This window comes from Mus musculus, chromosome 3, assembly GCF_000001635.26.
Source record: "Mus musculus strain C57BL/6J chromosome 3, GRCm38.p6 C57BL/6J".
NCBI classification, from domain to species: Eukaryota; Metazoa; Chordata; class Mammalia; order Rodentia; family Muridae; genus Mus; species Mus musculus.
In genome coordinates this window covers 3,639,053-3,661,500 of record NC_000069.6, presented here as the reverse complement: position 1 = coordinate 3,661,500, position 22,448 = coordinate 3,639,053, and the positions used below count along the sequence as shown (strand labels likewise).

At 35.0% G+C, this 22,448-nt stretch overlaps 1 protein-coding gene across 2 annotated transcripts in view; it reads right to left on the bottom strand.

The window, feature by feature from the left end:
- Positions 1-1,700: 1,700 nt before the first annotated feature.
- The window catches only part of Hnf4g (hepatocyte nuclear factor 4, gamma), a 151,771-nt gene continuing 131,023 nt past the window's right edge, over positions 1,701-22,448 (bottom strand). The window contains exons 3-10 of one of the 2 annotated variants that reach the window (NM_013920.2): positions 20,184-20,278; positions 18,431-18,537; positions 16,810-16,965; positions 13,380-13,467; positions 10,077-10,229; positions 9,717-9,953; positions 8,542-8,664; positions 1,701-4,446 (exon numbers count right to left, since the gene is read on the bottom strand). In NM_013920.2, coding sequence (NP_038948.1) covers positions 4,325-4,446; positions 8,542-8,664; positions 9,717-9,953; positions 10,077-10,229; positions 13,380-13,467; positions 16,810-16,965; positions 18,431-18,537; positions 20,184-20,278 — 1,081 coding nt within the window. In that variant the 3' untranslated portion in view covers positions 1,701-4,324. The remainder of the gene's footprint in view (positions 4,447-8,541; positions 8,665-9,716; positions 9,954-10,076; positions 10,230-13,379; positions 13,468-16,809; positions 16,966-18,430; positions 18,538-20,183; positions 20,279-22,448) is intronic. The other variant, XM_006530072.3, reaches the window with a different exon arrangement.

Here is a 22,448-nt window from a genome sequence, read left to right as displayed (position 1 = left end):
GGGAATTGAGACCACTGATGTAGAGATTCATCCAGGGTCAGTGTTTATTGGTTCCTGTTATTTTTGTTATGAGGCACGTGTCTGTGTTTTTTACTATGCTGGAGTTATTTATTCCTTGTGATTTCTTGGGTCCTTGGGTGTGATTAACTTCCTTAGGTCATGATTTACCTTCTAGTGCTTCTGTAAGGCTAGATTTCTAGATAGATACTGCAACTCCAGCATGCCTGATCCAGCTTGCTTGCTGCTTATACTTTGCTGCTCTAGCCACTATCCCCCTTACTATCTGGATATCCCCAGGGGGCAATGCATCAACCTTGTCATCAAATTCACAGTGCCTGGCAAGAAGGAAAATTAGACTGCAGGTTCTTAATCTCTCTCTCTCTCTCTCTCCCCCCCCCCTCTCTCTCTCTCTCTCTCTCTGTCTCTCTCTGTCTCTCTCTCGGGACTTGACACAAAATTGTTGGTTACTGGACAGGAACTCTGTAAGGTACTTGTTAGCCTATTCCTACCTCTGCAACCACACTGTAACCTTTACTGTTGCAGGATACATGCTGCCCCCACCCCCCCGAAAATGCTTGGTGGGTTTGTACCTCAGGGCTTACTCCATGAATTTATGTTCTGGTTGTAAATACGACTGAGGACTTTTTTGTTCTATTACAGCTGGTACCTAGAATGACTTATTACTCTGGGTGAGATGTCTTTAACCAGGTAATAGTTTCAAATAATTGAGTTAAAAGGGTGGCCATTTCCACTGTGTTATAACAGAAATTCTCCCCTTGACATAAGGCTGGCTGGAGTTGCTAGTGTAGGGGCCTCAGAAACATCTCAAGGATTTGAGATTGCCCATTACTGAAATGATCTAATGAGAAAGCTAGGCTAATTCCATGGCAGACTTCAAATTGGCAATTAAGGAGACTAGGCCTAAGAATTGGGCAAGTCCAGGCAAGCCCAGACTAGTCAACTACTAGTAGATAAACCCCAGGCTCCAGCCTTCATGTCTTGATAATGGTTCTGGAATACGTAGAGACAGAGTAAGATAAAGACTACCCTGGAAGTCCAGAGTGCTTTAAATCAAGTCTGCAAGCTCACTTGGTGGTCTCTCTATCTTTGTAACGGGAGATCCCAGCATGCTAGACTTCTGCAGAATAAAACACTCTTTTTGTTTATATACTATTTGAGTCCACGGTGTCCTTCTTTGGTGAATCACGGACCCTTACATTACTACAGGGGCCATGCTTGCCACTATGCCTGTTCCTTCCCCACCATAATGGTGATGGACACTTCCACAAACAAACAAACAAATAAACAAACTTGTTTTTATAAATAGCCTTGGATTTTTTGATTCATCAGAGAAATAGAAAATAGTCTATCTAATATACTAGGTTAGTAATTTAGGTACTGAGGTATGTGCACAGGACATTTAAGCCATTTTAGATCACACATGCCAGTTACTCAGTTACTATTATTAGAACCAAATCAAAAAGCAAATGTTGGTATAAAATAGAGGTATGTACAAGAATTATCTTTTGTAGCAGAGTCCAAGCCTATGATTTCTTGGAACTATGTGAAAAAATAAACTTTTTTTTTTGCATCCATGATCTAAAGACCATCCATATTATTAAATTCCAATGAAAATACGAATGATAATGTACTTCTAAAATTCTAAAACTAGTTTTAAATACTAATGATTCATCCCATTTCAGCTAATTTTTTCTCTTTTTATTTAGAAAGTTCAGTAAAACAGTTATTACAGTTTAGAAATATTTCAATTTAACTATATTTAACATTTAAAAAGCTACTCATTTCTGATTTTCAAAAAAGAAATTTATAAAAATAATTTTGCATTTATAAAACAAATTTTTATTTTACAATAAATTACTTATATCTATCACCTGAAATGTATTATATAAAAGCAATAACTTTCTTTAACAATATTTTGATAACATGCTAAAAACATCAGCTCTTCATTGTCAACCATTTCTAGAAGTTCAGTATACAAAAATGGTATATTACAAAATCCCTGACCGTGGTTTTTCAAAGAGAATTATTAGTAGTAGTTTCTAAAACATATGTTTAGTATATCATTATGGATGTATTATTTATCAAAAATAAATTTTGTGTTTTAAAATTATTTGCTATGGTTTGAATGTGCACATGCCTCCTCATTTATGTTGAAATGTAGTCATACATATAGTGATCTACAAAGGTGAAAAAACTAGCAGGTGAGGAGGGTCTGAGGGTGGAGCCAACATGTGTGGCAATCCTGTTTTCATAAAAGAGGTCCCTGAGAGCTGTCTCACAAATCACTATCTATAAATCAGAGCATCAGATAATTCTTTACCTTCAGCTTCCCAACATGAACAGCTATGAGAAACAAATTCCTGTTGTTTACTCTATCCAGTTTAAAGTATCTTGTCATGGTATTATATACCATATATAAAATATATAATCCCAAATAGACCATTTATGTCTTTTTGAAGAATTTACAATAAACAAGTAAACAAAAACCTACAGATGATATTTCTGTTCATGAAATTTAGTAATTAACTTGCTTATTTCATGAAACAAGAATACAGTTTCAAAATATTCAGAATTAAGAATCTCTTTCTCTCTTTCCCCGTCCTCCATCAATGTTATATTTTAGTTTCATGAGGATAATAGCATTTGAGTAAATACAATTGATGCTGTCAAATTACAGATAACTGTCCCATTATTTCTATTTTATAGCCAAGATAGTTAATACTAAAATGATGTCTGTAGTTTTAGGTAGGTAGAGGGTATGACATATAATCTGAGAAATGTGAAGATCCATGAAGTCTTTTAATCCAAAATCCTACAGGTTCAGTTACTTTTTTCTCTTGATATATGTTATAGAAATTTTACAGCTGTATATTCAACCATACTTTACCACTTTAGTAAATATAAGAGAGGGAATAAACCAACAAAGTCATGAAGAGAGAAAAAGAAACAGAGAGACAGGCAGAGAGAGAGAGAAAAAGAGAGAGAGAGAGAGAGAGAGAGAGAGAGAGAGAAAGAGAGAGAGAGAGAGAACACTGATACACATTGTTATTGTTGATTTTTAGTGCTTTTAAAATAAATCCCAACCATGGATTATCTCAAATAGTTGGGGCTACTTATCAATCTAGAATTAAATTTTCAGCAAATTTCTATGTTGTGAAAATTCCTAAGTCATAAAAATATATCTAGTGTATATTTTATCTTCTTTAGTATTTTAGGGGAAGATATGAGGATTATAAAAGGTACAAAACTGCTCTCTTCCTCACTGAAAGTACTGCCAACAACTTGTTATTTACATTTAAGAGTAGTATGACAGATAACATTCCATCATCAGTCATTGTATATTTTCAAAAGCATACTACAATAATTTAATGTATTCTTTGGTGACACATTCACCAACCAGAACTGGGTTGAACAAATGTAATCAGTGACTTGATTCCCAGCATCCTTTCTGCCATATTTGCATATCTTGAACTAACACAGGTTACTCTAGAAAGACTCCTTTGTCTTCCCAAGGAACTGGGTATGGGGACACACTAAGTTCCAATGAATGGGTGATTTTCCAGATTTCTCAACAGTAAAAAATGAATGTCATTTTTGGTTGAAATACAGTTTCATATTTCTTTGTTTTCCTTTGTCTTCTATGCTAACTAAAAGAAGCAGCATACTTTTCTTTAGCAGATCTCTTGAAGTGCAGTCATATTGCAAAAAATATCCTGTCATCTTTACAATGGTGCTGTTTCTCTGAATTTAACATAGGCACATTTACTGCTGGCCTCAGCAGTCCCTGATGTATTCTCCATCACAGAAATATTCTATTCTACAGCCACTGCTTATCCTTTTGTAATCTTCAAGTTTACAATTTGTTTTTTATTAAAAAAAAACAAAAACAAAAACAAACAAAAAGAAACAAAAAAACTTGGTTGATTTTTATATTAACTAGCATTTCTTATCTAACAAAAAGAATACTTAGTTCTGTATCAGATCATAACAAAGCAAATATTTACAGATTTAAGTTAATATTATGAAAACATGGAAGTCATATATAAGTGGTTCAGGCACAGTGCAGGAACAGTTGGAAACAATACACTTCAAACCCAAATATACATAGGAAAATAAAGCATATGAAAGCTTTACTTCACAGCAACAATAAACAAAATGTGTTTACAAACAAGAAAACAGGATAGAATCTTATAACAGCACCATGAAGAAGCCTTGCCTGAAGTAGACAAAAGTATCATCTTGAGATATTTGAAGACAAATGTGTTTCACATTTATGCAGTGCTATTCAGAAGGAAGCCCCATCTCACAGCTGCTTTTGCTTAGAGAGGGATTGATGTGAAATGACTGAAGCTTGATTTGCAGTAATTTTGTACGGTTCTTGTCCAGAGCCTTGTGGTGGGGAAGGGAGTGGGGTCTCTGGAGTTGCTGAAAAAGAAGCAGAGAATTGAATATGATAGTAGCAGTCACTCTGCATCATCACACAAAGCCCTACATTACTATATTTTGAATAAAGTTCTTAGGTAAATTATTGACTTGTATATTGAGTTACCAAGCCTTTGGCATGCTAATGGCAGAGCATTCTCACCCTCTTCCCAAATACAGCTAAACAATGATCAAATGATCAATGGGCATGATAAACACTCTATTCTCTCTTCAAGATGTTTCTTGCCATTCATAATAGCATTTGTGAATACTATGATCTCCATAACACGCAGGAGAAATAAGGTAGTGAAGAGAATTCATAGCATGGTTATTTTGCTCAAATATTTGGAAACAATCTTCATAACTTCTGCAGTCAAGATATGTTTAAAATTAAAACATAATTGGCTTGCTTTCTACTAGTTCATAATACTAGATGATATGAAAAGTAAACTTTATGAGAGTTTTCAAAGCTAAGCTGCAGTCTGTAATGTCTGTAGCATGCTGGTCTGTTGCTTAACAATTCTATTACAATTGAGTAGCCCTGGTCTTTCCTCTTCAATGTTAAGAGCAAACCTGCATAATTTAATAGAAAGTAATTGAATATAAAAAATTGAATTGAACAATTTCTTCAGTGAAGTTTGAATACTTTATTGTGTAGGAAAGTATTCCTTTGGTGAAATTTTACCATACTGTAAAATAATCAACAAGAAGTTATTTAATTTTACAAAAAATAGCATAAATTATTTGCTTACATTATGAACTGTATAGACTTTTCAATTTTTAAAGAATTTCAATAAAAACAAGAACAATCTCCATTTGGCTGGTACCTGTTAATACTTTATATTACTGCTAAATATGGATTAACAATTACTTCAAAAAGTGGCATTTTTAATGTACCTTGGTTGAATAGAAATATGCAAATTTACTACTCTAATTATTCCTTGACTATTACAACAGATGATTTAAAAATTTAGGTATCTTCCCTAAAGACCAAGTAAACCCTAAATTTTTTAGTTGATGTTTTTAACATCTTGCTTTGCATATAATAGAAACAATTTTGAGCAAGCACAAACAAATCTAAATTTTTCTTTACAAGTAAATCTCATAAACGTTCTTCTGAGCAGAGAAAAAGAATAGCAATAAGGATCCTGAAATCTTAAATGTTGAACTCTAGTGTTTTAAAGGTGAAGGAATCTATGACCAGTCAAGTTATCAAACTCTACCTTTGATGCCTTCAATGACTAATGTGCTGCTAATGTATTGCAATCTCTGCATTTATAAATAACTAGTTTCTAGGACAGAATTCTGCAACTTTTCTGGCCTGATGCTGGGCTTTTCTTTTTTCTGTACTCTAAAATTTATAAATGAAACAGCATTACAAGAGGGTAAGAATGAGCAACAGATGGGTTATTATTAAAAAAAATCTTTATATATATATATACACATATGTGTATATATATATATATATATATATGTACATATATATGTCATAAATCCATTATTTTGTTCAATTACTATTTGCTAATGGAAAGTATAATAAATATTCCATATTATTTCTAAAATTTATAGATTCTTGTTAACAATTATTTATCTCTGACCCTCAATCGAATGTTCATCAATACTCATCTCTTAAGGGCCAAATGACTTCAGCTTTCTTAGCCATACATAGGCTGAAAGCCTAGTGGAACTCCCAAATTATGCAATTACATGGAGCATCTTGCTGCACAAACATTATGAATAGTTATTAAAGTCTACTATATAGTCAATAGATAATGCAAATATGCATAAAACTATATCACAATAATTTAAAATCAATGCAGTTAGGTAGCTGTTTTAGTATTCAAAGGCAACAGATCAAAAGTAAATGTGGCATTAATAGGCACAAATTCATAAAAAACATTTTATGATTTCTATATGAAGCATTTCCCACAGACCACATGTAAAAAGCTTCATCTTAAGCTGGTGATATTTGGGGCATGGTAGAAACTTCAGGTGTGGAAATAGATCTCTAGGGAATATCTCTGGAAGGTACTTTATTCCTGACCTATTACTGCTTTTTGCTCTTTTTTTTTTCTTGGTTGCTGTGAAATTAAAGGTTCTACTGTACAAAGCCCTGCCCATTATGTTGTCTTAGCATATGCCCTGGGGCTTAGGAAGAACTAAGAAGCTGAAATTATTCACCAAAACAACTCTTTGCTCCTGAAGAGTTTCTCTCCAGTACCACCACAGCGATGAAGATTGAATAACATGCAATTAACCAGTTAATTCTAGATTCCTTGTCAAATAGAATTTCTATCCCCAGAGTAGCTTAGAAAAGTAGAACCTTCATTAAATCTGCACTAATGTGTTGTTACCATAGTCACAAACAACTATAATACATTGATTGTTTGAATTCTAAAGAACTTTCATAAGTAGCCTCATTTGGCACAATTATGATATGCAGGAATTCTAGTTGCCATGGCTTAGTTAAAATGCACTACAATAATACAACCATATGATTATAATTCTAGTTACCATGATAATTACAATTCTCTGTAAATACCTGCATAAACAAACTTTAATCTCAACCTTTCATCTAGAAACTACTACCTAATAACTGATGTCTTTGTGTTGAACCACTGATCTCAGTAAGTTTTTCTGTCTGTACTGGATCACTGTTATCTTTTCTTTAGTTCAGGCAGTTGACACAGTATAGTTTTCTTCTTCCTTGATCCCCAAGTGATGAAGTCAGGTAAACATTTACAAAAAGTGAATTGAAAGAATTGACCAACAAAGATGAAAGGCAGAAGAAGAAGAAGAAGAAGAAGAAGAAGAAGAAGAAGAAGAAGAAGAAGAAGAAGAAGAAGAAGAAGAAGAAGAAGCAGCAGCAGCAGCAGCTATAATGCTGGAAATTGAAATTCAAGTTGACATGGGACCATAGCAGAAGTAGCTCAGCAGATGGTGTTTCTGTTCAAGGCTGTAAGCCTGCATCTAGAAACTTAGGAAGAAATGAGTGTCCATGCAAGTGAGGGGGGAAATATTGTTGATTTCCAAAAAATGGAAGTGAACTCAGTAATGGAAAAATAATAATAAATGAATCTTCACAGCTACTTCAAAATATTGAACATAGAAAATATAAAACATGGATAATTGATTCATTCTTTTGAAGGCGTAAAACAGACCATCATACAGGAAAAATGTTCCCTCTCTGTTGGAACACAATCCAGGAATGGTGTCCTGTGAGGAAAATTCTGAGTGTTTGTGAGAATACTTTAAGAAAACTTTTCTTTAGAAGTTGGAATTGTTCTTGGAATGCCTTTTTGTGGTCCACCCAGGGGTAGAAGATAGCAGTCAATTTACTCCCAATTACTTATTATTGCTTTCTGTTAAATATGTAAACCTTCCCTTATATGCCACTATGGAAAAACATGATTTGCCATGTGTGGCTTGTCATTGTGATGGTATACAGCTTGAACTCATGAGAACTTTACTCAAATAACCTTTCTTGACCCACAGAGGATAAATTGTAGGAGGCTCTGGATAAAGCTGCCTATTTGTGAGACTTCACTGATTGGCTCCATTCCTCCAAGTCCCACCACCTCCTGAAATTGCTCTGCTGTATTTTGTTAGTTCTCACTGTTTCTGATCACTTAAAACTCCCTAAATCAGAACTGCACGTTTATTTTTTTATTTTCTCTGCAAACTTTCAATATATAGATATAGTATAGTAAAGAGTTCTTAAAATTTTACCAAGTATAAAGGTCAGTAGAAAATGTAATTATCCTGTAGTTTATTATAATTTATTGGTTTGGTTTCATCTTTTATGGCTATTTGTACAGCCCTAGACCAGCATCAAAGCAGTAGCTTTATGCCTCCCAGAGTTACAGAAAAGAAAAATTTAAGATTTTACATATTCAGTTTAGGATACAAATTCATATGTAGAGAGAGTAAGTAACAAAGTATTTCAGTTTTGCACAGCTAACTAGAGGAAATTCTATCTAATGTTTGCAGTTCCTGGGGGGGGGGTTGTTTTTTGTTTTTTTCCTAAATTACAATTTTCCCAAAATAATTAAATGTAAGAGATGTTAGTTAGAGTAGGAAATTTTCCCAGATTCTTACCAATCTGGTCTGTATGAACCAGTGTGGACATGGGACCTAAAAGTATAGTTTGCCCAGTTAGTGGATCTTGAGATAAATGTGGGTGCATTGGATGATGGAGATGACTACCATCATTGGCAGCACCTACAAAAGACACAGAGATGACTGCATTAGTGTCAGTTACAAAAACTGTAGACTTACCTTCATATACATTTCCAGTGACAGTTTAAATATGGCTATTTGAAAAGTACTTTTGGGAAATTAAGAAAACAAATGGGGAGAACTACTTTCATGTTAAAGACAGCATAAGTTTTCATGGTTCATTGGAGAAATGAATGCTTATATCTCTATGTTGAGTATTAATAATAGACCTGTGTAGTGTTTCCTAGAACAGCAGAATTTTCTGACTGTTTTTAAGGCAGGTCCAAGAATCACTTAGTTCTAGTTTATAGTATTTGGAATCACCCTAATAACAGGAGCAACTTATAATTCAGAAAGATATCATTAGGAACACATTAAGGACCAGAAAACTAAAAATAAATATAGTGATTTTACAAGGAAATTTACTCTAAATCAGAACATAAAATAATGATTTCTTAACTAATTCCTGACATTTATTGCAACATGGAAGTGTTTCTCTCTATTCTTCTCCCTCTCCTTCTACTACTTTATGTCAGATAATTTTTTTAGGAACAAAATGTTCATTTTAAAGCCATTTGATTCACATATGGGCAATGCAGCAATTTTTCTCTTCTCAGAGTTTTAAAGAAGGTTGAGATAAAAGCCAAAAGCAACAAAAACAAACAAACAAAACCCACTATACTTCTCATTGCTCTACAAGCAGGGAATACATTCTATTTAGCATCTATGGAAGGGTCTGAGTGTTGAAGTCAAAGGGGCTATACATAAACAAAAGGCCCAAGACTAGTAGGAATTGGCATTTGAATATGTCCAGGACCTTTTGTCTCCCTTAGGTTAAGTAGACTTTCAAAATGGAACAAATTAGATTTTGTGTGTCCTGTTAGAAGTTCAAAAGGAGGGAAGAATGGGAGCTTCAAAGTTGAAGCAATTCTGAGCCAAGGGGGCAACTTGTCCTAATGTTTACCTTAAAGCTAGGCAAATAAAATAAATAAATAAGTAAACAAACAAATACATAAACAAAATAATAATAATAATAAAAATCCAGGTACACTCACCACCCAGCAGCATTTCCTGAAGGAGGTTGTCAATTTTGACCATGCCGAACAGTTTGACGAACTGAATTTGTTCAATCATCTGCCAGGTAATGCTCTGCAGTGTTGGCAGCAGCAACAGCAGCTCTCCAAACCTGCCACGAGAGTCATACTGCCGGTCATTGATGTAGTCCTCCAAGCTGATCTGCACCTGGAACCGCATGTTCTTAATCTTCACAGGGTCACTCAATCCCTTTGCATCTGATGAGGGAAGAAACATTGGGACACATAGGACACCATCAGACTAGAGTATGAGAGTAAAGGCTCTAAGATGAAAGGGGGTGGTTTAAGTTTCATGATACCAACTGAATTTTGAAAACAAACCTGGGTCAAAAAACACAATGGCCTTCAAGCACGCGTACTCGTTGTCATCTATCTGGATCTCTTGGAAGGGTCTAACCAGCTCATCGAGAACTCTGTTGGCTACACGACTGACTTCAACTTCACAGCTGTTGCGGTGAATAACATAGTGGTTTCCTGAATGAAAAGGAAGGATTAGCCTCTTCTGAGGGACTGCTTGTGTGTTTGCCTTTCTATGTAGCAGTGTTCAAAATGGTCTCTTCTGGAAGGGGCTCTGTGTCAGGTACAAAGGCTTTCCATAGCACTGAGTTAGGGAAGCTATGCCAGAATACACAGGGAATCAATAACAATAATGTGCCCACGTGCATTTTAACAGCCTCAGTCACTGGTGACAACAAAAACAAGAACAGACTCATAACCATCTAATTATTGACAGGGGAGGATTGACCGACAGTAATTAGCTTTCTTCTGTCAGAACTCTATTAGTGCCTCACTTATTAACAAGATTAACACAAATCCTAAAGAATCCTCTTTACTAACAGTGGATTAAAACCAGCATGCTTTGGTGCTTTTGGATTAAGAGCCTATCAGATGCACTTTAAATAAGGTTAAGTAGGGAGAAAAATTATCATGCGTATTGTCACGGAGTTGCCTCATAGATCATTCTTTTGTTTTATTTGTGTGGGAGGATAAGGAGGGAGGAGGGATCCATGAGTCTGGGCCTGTAATAAACCCAGCATATGCATAGAATCCAGAGGACAACCTCCCATGCTGCCTTGTTTAACAGAGGATATCTTTGCTGTTTTGTGCTGGATGCCAGGCTAGTTGGCCCCTGAACATCCAAGGAGTCTCCCTTCTCTGCCTGCCACCTATCTCCTGATGGAAGTACTGGGCCTATAGGTGAACTCTATAGCATCTGACTTTACATGGGTCTAGGAGATTTGGATTTAATTTCTGACAACTGTGTCATAAGAACTTTACCTACTTATTTATCTTCCCAGCCTGTTTTCCTTGGTGGGCCACCTGGATTTTATATCAACTAAACTCAAGCTCGAGTCCCCTGAGAAGAAGAAACCTCACTGGAGAAAATACCTCTATACGATCTGGCTGTAGACACACCTGCCAGGTATTTTCTTAGTGATTGGTCTGGGCAGACCTAGCCCATTGTGGTTTGTGCTACCCCTGGGATGTTGGTCATTGGTTCTATAAGAAAACAGGCTGAGCAAGCCATGGGAAACAAGCCATGAGCAGGCCTCCACCATGGCTTTTTGCACTGGCTTCTCTTTACAGATTTCTGCCATGCTGTGCTCCTGCACTGACTTCCTTCAGCGATGAACAGTAATATGGAAATGTAAGAAAACTGTACCTTTACTCCTTAAATTGCTCTTGGTCAGTGTATTATCACAGAAATCGAAATCCTAACTAAGACAATTGATTACCTTAAATAGAGTTGGCTTGAACAATTTATTGAACTGAATTTAAGAGAGTTCTGAAACTTGATTGAGCAGGACCACCCAATTCTGCCAGAATTTTCTACCTTAGACATTCTCTAGCTATAATATGGTAAAGGTTTACCATAATTTCTAAAATCTAAATTACTATTTCCTGATGTTATATGAACAATTATGTTTTTAATTACTCCACTGTAGGTGGTCATTACTGTTTGAATTTTTACTATTCCCTAAAGGCCTATGTACTGAATTTGTGAACTGCAAAAAACAACCATCAGTAGGAGATGGTGAAGCCTTTTAAAACTGGGGCCCAGAGGAAGGGGCTCAAATCATTGAAAGTGTGGTCTTTTTTAATTTAATTATTTTTATATACATGGGTGTTTGGGATGCATGTCTTTTTGTGCAGGATATGTATGACTGGTACCCACAGAAACTAGAAAGGGGTGCCAGATCTCGTAGGACTGGAATTACAGATGATTATGAGCTACTGAGAATCAAACTCTGAATTTCTGAAAAGAGTCAATACTCTTAACCACCGAGTCATCTCTGTAGCCCGGAATGTATGTTCTTGAGGGGAATGTGTAGAGACTAGCCTTATTCTGTGTCTCTTCTTCTTTCTTCTTGAAATGAGTAGTGTTCTCTCCCAAATACTCCAAATACACCAAGCATGGTGCTCTGCTCTTTCACAGGCCCAAAGCAACAATGCAAGTACCTGAGAGCTGACATCACTGAAACTGGAAGCCACAAAACCCCTCACATTTTAAAGTTGATTATTTCAGGTATTTTGCCAAAGGTCGGGAAAGCTAGCATAAGAATCTGCAAGGTTCTTTTAACCTTTCTGCTTTGCTTATCAGCTTTCCAGATATTCGAAGGACTAAAATATTGTATATGTGTAAAGAGTACAAATGTGATGCTTGTATAAACACATAAATGGAAAAAGGAATGATTATCATAGCCACGGAAGGTAACATATCTATTATTTCATGTAATTTACTTCATGTGACACTGTCATGTGAAATAGTTGACCTAGTTACTAAAGAAAAAACAGCCAAGAATGAGGAATAAGATGCATTGTTTTTCAGTATATATTGGGAAAATATTTCTAAATAGAACAGTATCTGCAGTGTTAGGTAGAAATGCAGTGGAAGTGCTTAGCTGAAATCAAGGACACATTCTGTGATCCCATTATGGTGGAGAATTTCAGGTCTAGGCTGCCTGGCTTTGCACCAGGATCAAAACATTCCTGTCTTCTATCTCTTCACAGTAGAATTACTGGGAGATGAGGTTTTATTTTAGTGATTAAATGAGAGAGTATATGTTACCACAATGCACTTAGAGCAGAGCCTTCAACAAATATTAGCTACACTAATACCACTTGCTCATATAAATTCTTTGTCTTGATAAGACTTAAACAGAAGTCACCATTAAGATTATGAAACAAAGTCTGTACTTCATTTTAAAATTTCAGTGTTTTTTTCCCATATCATCTCACATCATTCTGGACTTACATAAAATCAAAACAAAAGAAATACGGGCAGTGAAACTGCTTCAGTGGGTAAAGATGCTTGCACCCAAGCAGGGGTACCCAAATCCCATTTCTAGGACACACATAGTTGAAAGAGAGAACTGACTCCTGCAATCTGTTCTCTTACTTCCACAGACAACACACACACACACACACACACACACACACACACACACACACACTATACCACACCACACACATACAGAGTGCACATAGCACACTAGAGCTAAGGGAGGAATATGAATAACATAGCACTATTTCCTAAGAGCTGGATGCTTTGTAGGTGCTGAATGAATCCTGCATATTAAAAATATAAAACATGTGCAAGATCGTCTTTTAAAAAAATCTTACCCAAAAGCAAAATATCTTTATACATCATGGATCTCTTTGTAGCTCCAAGCAGCAGATGTTCTCCAGCATGGGCTCTCAAGAGGGCCACCTTAAGAAAAGTTTGCAAATTTTAACAAGTCATTATAAAACGTAACAATTAAAAGACAGTACAAGGTAAGTCTGATTAACTTACAACGTTTCTTAAGCCTGACTCCCTTTAAGTTTTGTTTTGTTCTGAAATAAAATAATTATGCACACGTAAAATGGTTAGGCTGTCCAAGTTTCTACTGTAGCACATCAGAAGTATTTGCTTTTGGGGATAGCCAAAAAAAGCAGATCTTTGGTTTCTGAGGAAAGCAGAATGGAGCAGTTTGAGGTTACACTTTAGTGCGATGCCTGCTCCCTCGATCCCCTATTTAACCTTGCATATATACTAGTAGGTTTGGATTTCATCTGCTTTCATATGAAAAGTGAAACACCAGATGTAGTCCTGGGAATGAGATTACAAAATTTGCATAAACAAAATTTCCTGCAAAAAATAAATTAAGCAAACAAAGCAAACCCTACACTTCTAGGGGGGAAAGAAAAAGTGATCAGCTCCTACTTGTGTCTAGATTGTGTCTGACCTTGCAGCAGTAAATATTCATTCTTTCCCTCCGTTCTGTACTGGTTACAACCAGAGAAACCAAGACAAGTGTAGCACTTCCCAAATGAATGCTTCTCCTATGTTTTCTGCTCAATAGTACATGCTACCAGCATCCAAATATGATTGTTTGGATCCAACAGAAGTCTATGTGGAGTATTCTTTAACTTCTCAAGGATCTGTTGATGGTTATTAAAGTGTAAACCATTTCCACCCATTGCCTTTCTTCTCTGTGACTTCCACCCTGTCACTGAACTACTCTAGCACACCCACTTGCTATGCTTGCTTCTCAATCACTTCTACAGTCCTGGAGCATCTTTTATTAAACCACTCATATGTACATACCACATCTCTGCTAAAAACTTCAATGCTTTCAAATTGTCCTTAAAATAAAGTCCAGATTCCTCTACTGTGATCTTACATGTGACATTAGGTGAGTAGACATTATTTTTTTTACCTTCTGCCTGCTCTGTCCCTGCTTTATCTTACAGCACTCACTGTTCACCACCTGCCTGACAACCTCTGAGCACAGTGTTCATATACTCAAGAATTCTCCTTCAACTTTGACCATTCTTGCTTTGGATGATGTCTTCTCTGATTCCCATAATCAAGTCTTTCCATCTCACCCTCATTCACCCTCCAATGTATCCTGTTCCATTTTATGAAATTTCATTGAGCCTACCTCTACCTAGTCAACTTACTCATAATTTGTATATATTCTTTTTACTGTTCATCTCTCCCAAATAGACTACAAAGTTTCCAGTGAAGCAATCTGCACTTTTACTGCAGGATCCCCTCAGTATCTAACTGAAACCAGTAGTCTGCTAGTAAATAGTCATCCCATGAATTTATGGATGGAATAAACTTCTGTGGAGTCCACTTTCAGGAACTGTAAAACAGAGATAACACCTATACCACAGAGCTCCTAAAAGAATTAAATGCAGAGGTGCTCACAGCCAACCATTGAACTGAGCAAGGTGTCCCCAATGGAGAAGCTAGAGAAAGGACTGAAGGAGATGAAGGGGTTTGCAACCCCATAGGAAGAACAATATCAACCAACCAGAGTCCCTGAAGCTCCCAGAGATTAAACCACCAACCAAAGAGTTCATGGAGGGACCTATGGCTCCAGCCACATATGTAGCAGAGGATGGCCTTGTCAGACATCAATGGGAGGAGAGGCCCTTGGTCCTGTGAAGGCTTGATGCCCCAGTGTTGGAGAATGCCTGGGCAGGATGGGAGGAGTGGGTGGGTTGAAGGGAGCACCAAGAAGGAGGATATGGTAGGGGGTTTCTGGGGTGGGGGAGAAACCAGGAAAGGGGATAACACTTGAAATGTCAATAAAGATAAGATCCAATAAAAAAGAATTAAATAGAATAACATAATTAAGCATACATTTGAGAGATTATTCCTCAGCGCCTTTACCTGTAACCAGCATTCACTAACCATAACTATTAATATTATACTGTTAATGTGAATAAGAAGTAAACAAAGACGTTTTACATAGTTGCCAAGCACCAATTTCCCAATATTTTGAGCATTGTTATTATATATGTATATATATGTCAGCAGGTTTTAAAGGTGAATGATAATAAAAATATAAAGCTGATAAATAACACAGCCCTACTTATATTGCTTGGGGTGAGACTGGAAGGTTTTAGCAATTTATTCACTGTGGCATAATCTTCTGAGCCAAGCTATCTTTATGACATGTCAATAAATGTGACTCACTCCAGGAAGGGAGTTAAAAAATACTGTAAGGGTGATTTCAGTTTTCATGGAACTTTTTCCTGTCCACAATAAAGTACCTTCTTAGAAATATAACTGCTATATTCCTATAATGATTATAATGATTATGTTCCCTTCTAGTGTGTGAATATTTCCCCCTTCCTTAATTTATACACAACCATACTTGTTTTTTGTTTTATTTGGCATGATTTTCTTGTGCCAATGACAGCACTACATATAGTGTTGAATTCTTAGTGTGGTTAATTCTTTCAATGTGAAAGAAGTGGAAATTTTAATAGTATTCTCATCTATAAAATCGTGTATATACGCTTTAGGAAGAACAGCTCAAAGGGAGTCAAATACAAATGAATTTTCAAATTCTAATGAAAAAATCTGTTTCAAGTTATTATTTAAAAATTCTCAATATCAATTACCCAGTTAAAAACTGTACATATTAGGAAAAGAAGACTGTATCTTACTTGGTTTTTCTTGGTAGATTTCAGATATGGAATCTACATATATTTTTGCTACCTCTATATTTCAGTATAATAAATACCAGAATAAAATTGGTAGCATTAAGAAAAAAAAAACCTTACATGTTAATTATATAGAGGATCCACAAAGAAACCAACATATTCTCCTTAGTTTCTGTCCAGGAGTTGCCAGGCATTTCTGAATAATCTTATTCTGTACATTCAGGAAACTCAAGACACCACAGGTCACCTTTTGCTTCTTTTAGTTTGCCAAATACTTACTCCTTTAATAACCAGAAAATTTCCGTGAAAGTTGTTATTTGCTGTTTACCTTTCTTCCTCATTTAAATGGCTAAACTCCAAAACTGCAGACTCTTAACCATTCAATAATTGTTAGATCCTGACAATCAACAATAGACAAAAAGCACTTCTGTCTCTTTACAGAATAAAAAGGTAAAATGATAAGGTAAATCCTTGTGATTAGTTCCCATAATAATTCAACTACTGTCTAATATATTAAATGCATTACAGATATAAATCAAAGAGCATGAGAATTTAGCAAATCTTAAAGCCACTCTTCAAGGAAGACATAATTTCTTCTACATCATACCTGGTCATCCAAGGGCAGTTCACAGAAGGCAGGGATGTATTTGGCCCATTCCACCAAGACTAAGAGCTGTTGTTTCATGGACTCACAAACGTCACTGATGCTTGCGATTTTCTTAATATTTATGTCAGTGCTGGAACTGGGGCTTGGGACTGAAATCTAATATTATATGAATTCATAATTAAAACCACTGAATAGCCAATATTTCCTCTATTTCCTATGAATATGTAACATAAATAGCATGAAAGAAAGAATTATCATTATCATAGTAATTTCATAAATTTTCAACATTTTTAATTTGAGAAATAAAATCTTTTTGGTTTAAAGCTAAATTGAAAACATGAGTATATAAATACACACTCAGAGTGAAGAATTTTATTTTAAATACCAAATCTGTAAATGAGATTAAGTTTTTGGAGGAAGTTTGTAGTTCAAACTGACTACATAAAGAAATAGATAGTAACCACAAGAAATAAACTCTATAATTGTATTTTTAGTTAAAACTCATATTTTCATTAAGGTTTTCCATCTTTAATTGGTTGATTTTTGTGGAAAAAAGTAAGTGGATAAGTTGATCAAAGGTGGAAAATATTTAGAGAAGAAACAAAAAATATTAGAAGGCCATAAAAATAAAATTAATAAACCAACCAAAATTAAGAAACAAACTCAGCAATGGTGAAATGTGTAACACAGTGATGATTATTCTAAAAATGTTCATAATTCTTGATTATGAAAATGAAAATGATACTTTACAATGTTTTCTACCTAATTAAAGTTTTGTAAAGTCAAATTTAGCCATAGGTTCTTGTATTGCATGTGTGCCTTTGTCATGTGAACCTCGATATTCTCTTGCAGCTCCCCTTTAAGCCATACTCTAAATGTTTTATTGGACCATCAAGTAATATCCTAGTAATAGGGATGATAATGGGATGTTAACCTCATCACATTACTCGTGTGTTATCAAGAATGAAAGTAGACTCACTGCCTCCTGAGAGGACTTGATTAAATGCTTGGGTATTTCATAATTTGCCTTACCTTGGACAAACACCCTGAACATTTCCATTAAAATCAATGCTAAAATGAACTGTCTTCAGAATAGATGTGTAAAATGCATGATTGATCCTTTTAGCTTCACACCTGATAGTCTTACTTTAAAATTTGTAAGTAATGAAATTTACTTTTTTCACTATTTCATGAGTTCTGCCTCTAATGCTCACCAAAGCATCTGTTCTCTAAGGGGATATCAAGTTGACTTCTTGAGTTCAGTTAATTTTATTTCCTTAAAATAAATTTAAAAGAAAGAAATGCTGATGAAATTTCCCTCAGTATTGGAGCAGATGATTTTATAGATCTAACCAATAAAATATTGCAATGAAACAGAACAACATGCTATGTTATATTTTTACTTGACTTCATAAATAATCTTGCACTTTGAATTAACTTCATTTTTCCATTTAAAGGTAGGGTGTTAAAATTCAAAAAATGTCAACCATTCTCCTACTTCTTTCAAAATGTTCCTTTTGAGCCTGTCTCTATTGACTTTAGCAGTGAGCACAATGACAGCATGTTGCAGTAGCAGACACTGGATTTGATTTCTGAGCCAATGCTGGGGTGTGGGATGTACCTGGCAAGACCTCACTTCCGCTTGTGCCAGAGTGTTTATGGAGGGGATGTTGCTGCCCTCGTAGGTACTTCTTCTTGTACTGATTCTGTCGCGTTCATTTTGCACCGCTAAGAGAGAAAACCATAGTTGTTTGTTAGATCTCTAACGTAGGCTACAGTATAGAGATGGAAATAAGGAAGATTACAGATGTTCAGATAGAGTCTTTCAAAATGTAGAAATAAAAATTGTTTTTTTTTTTTCTTATTATCTTCCTCTTGAACCACTTTGAAATCCATTCAAAGATAGGAATAGCTAAGCTTGTTTCCAGAGCTCAGAAAATATGGTGGCTTGGACTTTGTGATGAGACAAATGCTGGGAATGGTTGGGTCACCCAGTTTTGACATGCTGTGTTTTTAATATGGTTTTCTATTCTCTCAGTTAATAAAACAGTAAGGTAAAATACAAAGAATACTGTCGGTCAGGTTGGCCATGTCAAAGATAAAAACATAGCCACTGTTAGGAGATGTGGGCCATAGATTCTGAAAGTCCTGTTTTCTTTTAAATACAAAACACTACTAAACTAGAAAGTAAAATTTTTCTAGCTAAGACGGTTTTAAGTAAATAGAAGTGAAAAGATTTTCTTCTGTGTTTATAAATTTGATTTCTATTATCAAACTTTATTAAAACACTGCATATGTTTATAATACCTAAGCATTTGCAAATTTTACATAAATCCCTGGTTTTTTGTCCATTTAATTTATCTTTATATTAAGCTATATTATTTATTGAAGAGCTAGAATCATCACATTTTAAGCTCAGCAATTACTTTCCAACCTATTTAGTAAAATTAAACAATCATTTTATAAAGAGTAGATGTAAGTTCAGTATTTTCAAAGGTAGTTCATAAATTGTCAGACTCAAAGGGGAAATACAAATTTGTTTTTGTTTACAATTTTATAAAGGTAAGGATGTGTTTTCAGGTAATAAGTAAAAAAAGAGCATTTGATAAATTATGTAATTATTCCTATGATCTACCTAATAGAGGGTTTAAGACATTAGCTAATTCATTTTGAAAGGAGAAATTACCTCTTTGATGTAGCTCTTTGCATATGAAGACATAGACTCAAGAAAATACAGAAAGTAAGTCTTACAGCTGCTAAACCTGCCAGATGTTTGGGGTGTATAGCATAGTGGTCTTTAATCGTGTCAGACTGAGAAAAGATAAAATGGTATGACTTAACAGGCAAAAGTAAAACTACTGTACATGGAATAACATATCTGCATTGCACCTATAACTGAATAGAATATGAGCTTCTCAGGATGGAGAATTATCTTCTCCATCATGGTCGCAATTCAGATCTCGGTATCTGGAACAGTGTTTAGCAAACAGCAATGTTTAGGAAACCAATTACAGGAATACATAAGAAGAAGATTTTGACTTGATGTTCGTGAGATAAGTAAAGATACCCAGGTGCTCCTAAAAATGAAAAGTGTATATACAGTACATCCTTGTCTCTAATCTGTGTGTAGATTTTTCCTATGGAAAGGATAGTGTCAACTTTCAGAGCAGATAAGTACTAGTTCCTCTGCTTACTAACTGTACATCCTTAGGCTAAATTCTTTAACTAGGAACTCTTTGATAGGATTTCCATTAATATATTGAGGGAAATCAGAACTTATTAAGTAGGTTGTTGTGATTAATGAGAATATTTGCACATTGTTATCCCTTTGCATCAATAATAGAAATTACCACCATCATTATTATTACTATTACCTTCTTTTTTCATTCCTGCTCTAAAACACTTTCTTAATCGACAGTATCTGCATTGATTCCTTTTGTCCTTGTCAACAACACACTGCCGACTGAACCTGTAACAAGAAACAGGTATTAGTTCACACAAGACAATCATTTATCAAAAAAAAAGAAGCACATAAGGAAACAATTAGATTTTAAGTATTTACAGTTAAATCAGGCTCAATACAAAGTATGTATAAAATAATTTCTTAAGAAATCGAACAGCTCAGGATTGGAACATGCATGAAAATATACAACTCACTTCTCAGATAGTCTTACCAAAAAAATAAAATCTGAATGACTGCATCATTTTGGGCCAGTGTGTGCTATTGTGAGTCATAGATGTCAAGCCTAGCTTTAATATCCTCATCATATAAAGATTTAGTGTTTATTGCTACATGATTTCAGCATGATGGGCAATGGCTCATGATTCATACTTTTAGACTTTTGTGTGGTTTCTCTTTTTAAACGATTTTATTCTATTAAATTTAAATGACTCCATGTTAAATTAAGATTTACTATGAATATCAAGTTATATACGATTGAGAAAACCAATAAGAATGTTAATTCTTAATGACATACCATCTTATACTCTTAAAAAAACCCAGACTGGATAGCATACATATGCTGATAAAGATGTAATAGACAACAAACAGGAGCTCTTATACTCTGTTGGTTGGAATATTAAATGCTGATACTTTGCAAAAATGCTTAGCAGTTTTTCTAAAAGTTAAGAACAGAATTGCAGATAGGACACAGCAATTCCAAGGTGTGTATATATCCACAAGAAATGAAAACTCTTGGAGTGATGAGCAGATAAATCCCCATACATTGGAACAATGCTATTTGTTAACATGTCAGAATTAAGCACAGACACACATGCTGATGGACCTTGAAAACCATTACAAATGAAGGTGATACCAAAGATCATGTAGTACAGTGTCCAGAGAGGAAAATCTATAGTAACAGATTGCAGATTAATAGTTTCCTTACACTGCAGTAGAGCCAGGAAAACTGCAGGACACCCTACTAGAGATTTCATTACACAGTAATTGGGGGCTACTTTTAATTGATGATAGCAATAGTCACACAATTCTTAATATGCTATTATGTGAATTCCTAGCTACACATGTTGCTATTGTTGCATTTGTTGCTGGTGATTATTGAACGATGAGGATAATACAATGTGATTTATGACCTAGTAATGTTTACAGACAAGACTTAACATGTGAGTTGTACTCTCAAAATAGAAAATGCAAATCATTCTTTTGAATATGGGGCTATAAATACTCAGAAGAGAACATGTGACCAAAAATCACAAGGAGAATATATTTAATTCACATTAATTGAATTAAAAAGAAAGAAGAAACATACACCATGAAGTTCTTAACATGTTCAGTATCTTTATGTAAGTACAGAATGGATGATAAAATAATTTGAAATCTACCAAATACACAGAAACATTGACAGTAGTTATAGAAAGCATCCCATAAATATTACTAAATTAAAAGATTTAAGTACTTTAGGAGGGGAAAGCCAGCTTCAGCAGCATAAGACTGTTAAAGTCAAATTATAATTTATCAGTCTAAGCAATAGTTACATTTGAGACCGTTTATCTTGACTTTAAAGACATGACCTCTCAAACTGCATCCATACAACAACTATTTTCCAGAAGAAGAAGAAAAAAAAGACCACAAAGATTGCTGGATATCAAAACTGTATAGTAGCCTAATTAGTGGGCAGCACACATAGTGTGAAGCTACAAATCCCCACTTGCCTTTGCCTCTGCCTCTGGGGTACTAGGACACCTCAAAAACTTGCTCTGATGGTGATTCTTCCTTATTCCCCCAATAAAGTGAAGGTACAAGTCATAATATTCCATGATCAGGGCTGTCACTTTTCATGGAGCTGTGTCTTACTTTTAATAGTGCACATGACTCCAAACAATGGCACCTCCATGTTGCTTTGTTCCTTCAGGTGTTAATGTGAAGAACACTCAAGTGTGTGAGGTAACCATGGAGAAAACGTGCTTGGTAGGAGAGGCAAATCATTTTTAGCTATGGAATGGGCATGTGAACATACACAATACCATCTAAATGCTCTTTACTTTGTCAAAATTTTAAAGTAGATGATTTACATTTTTAAATTGACATCAAACTCCCCTTCAAATATTACAAAAGAACACAAGGTAGAAATTTTTGAAGTTACATATTAACTTTTATTATAACTTGAACAGTCAAATGT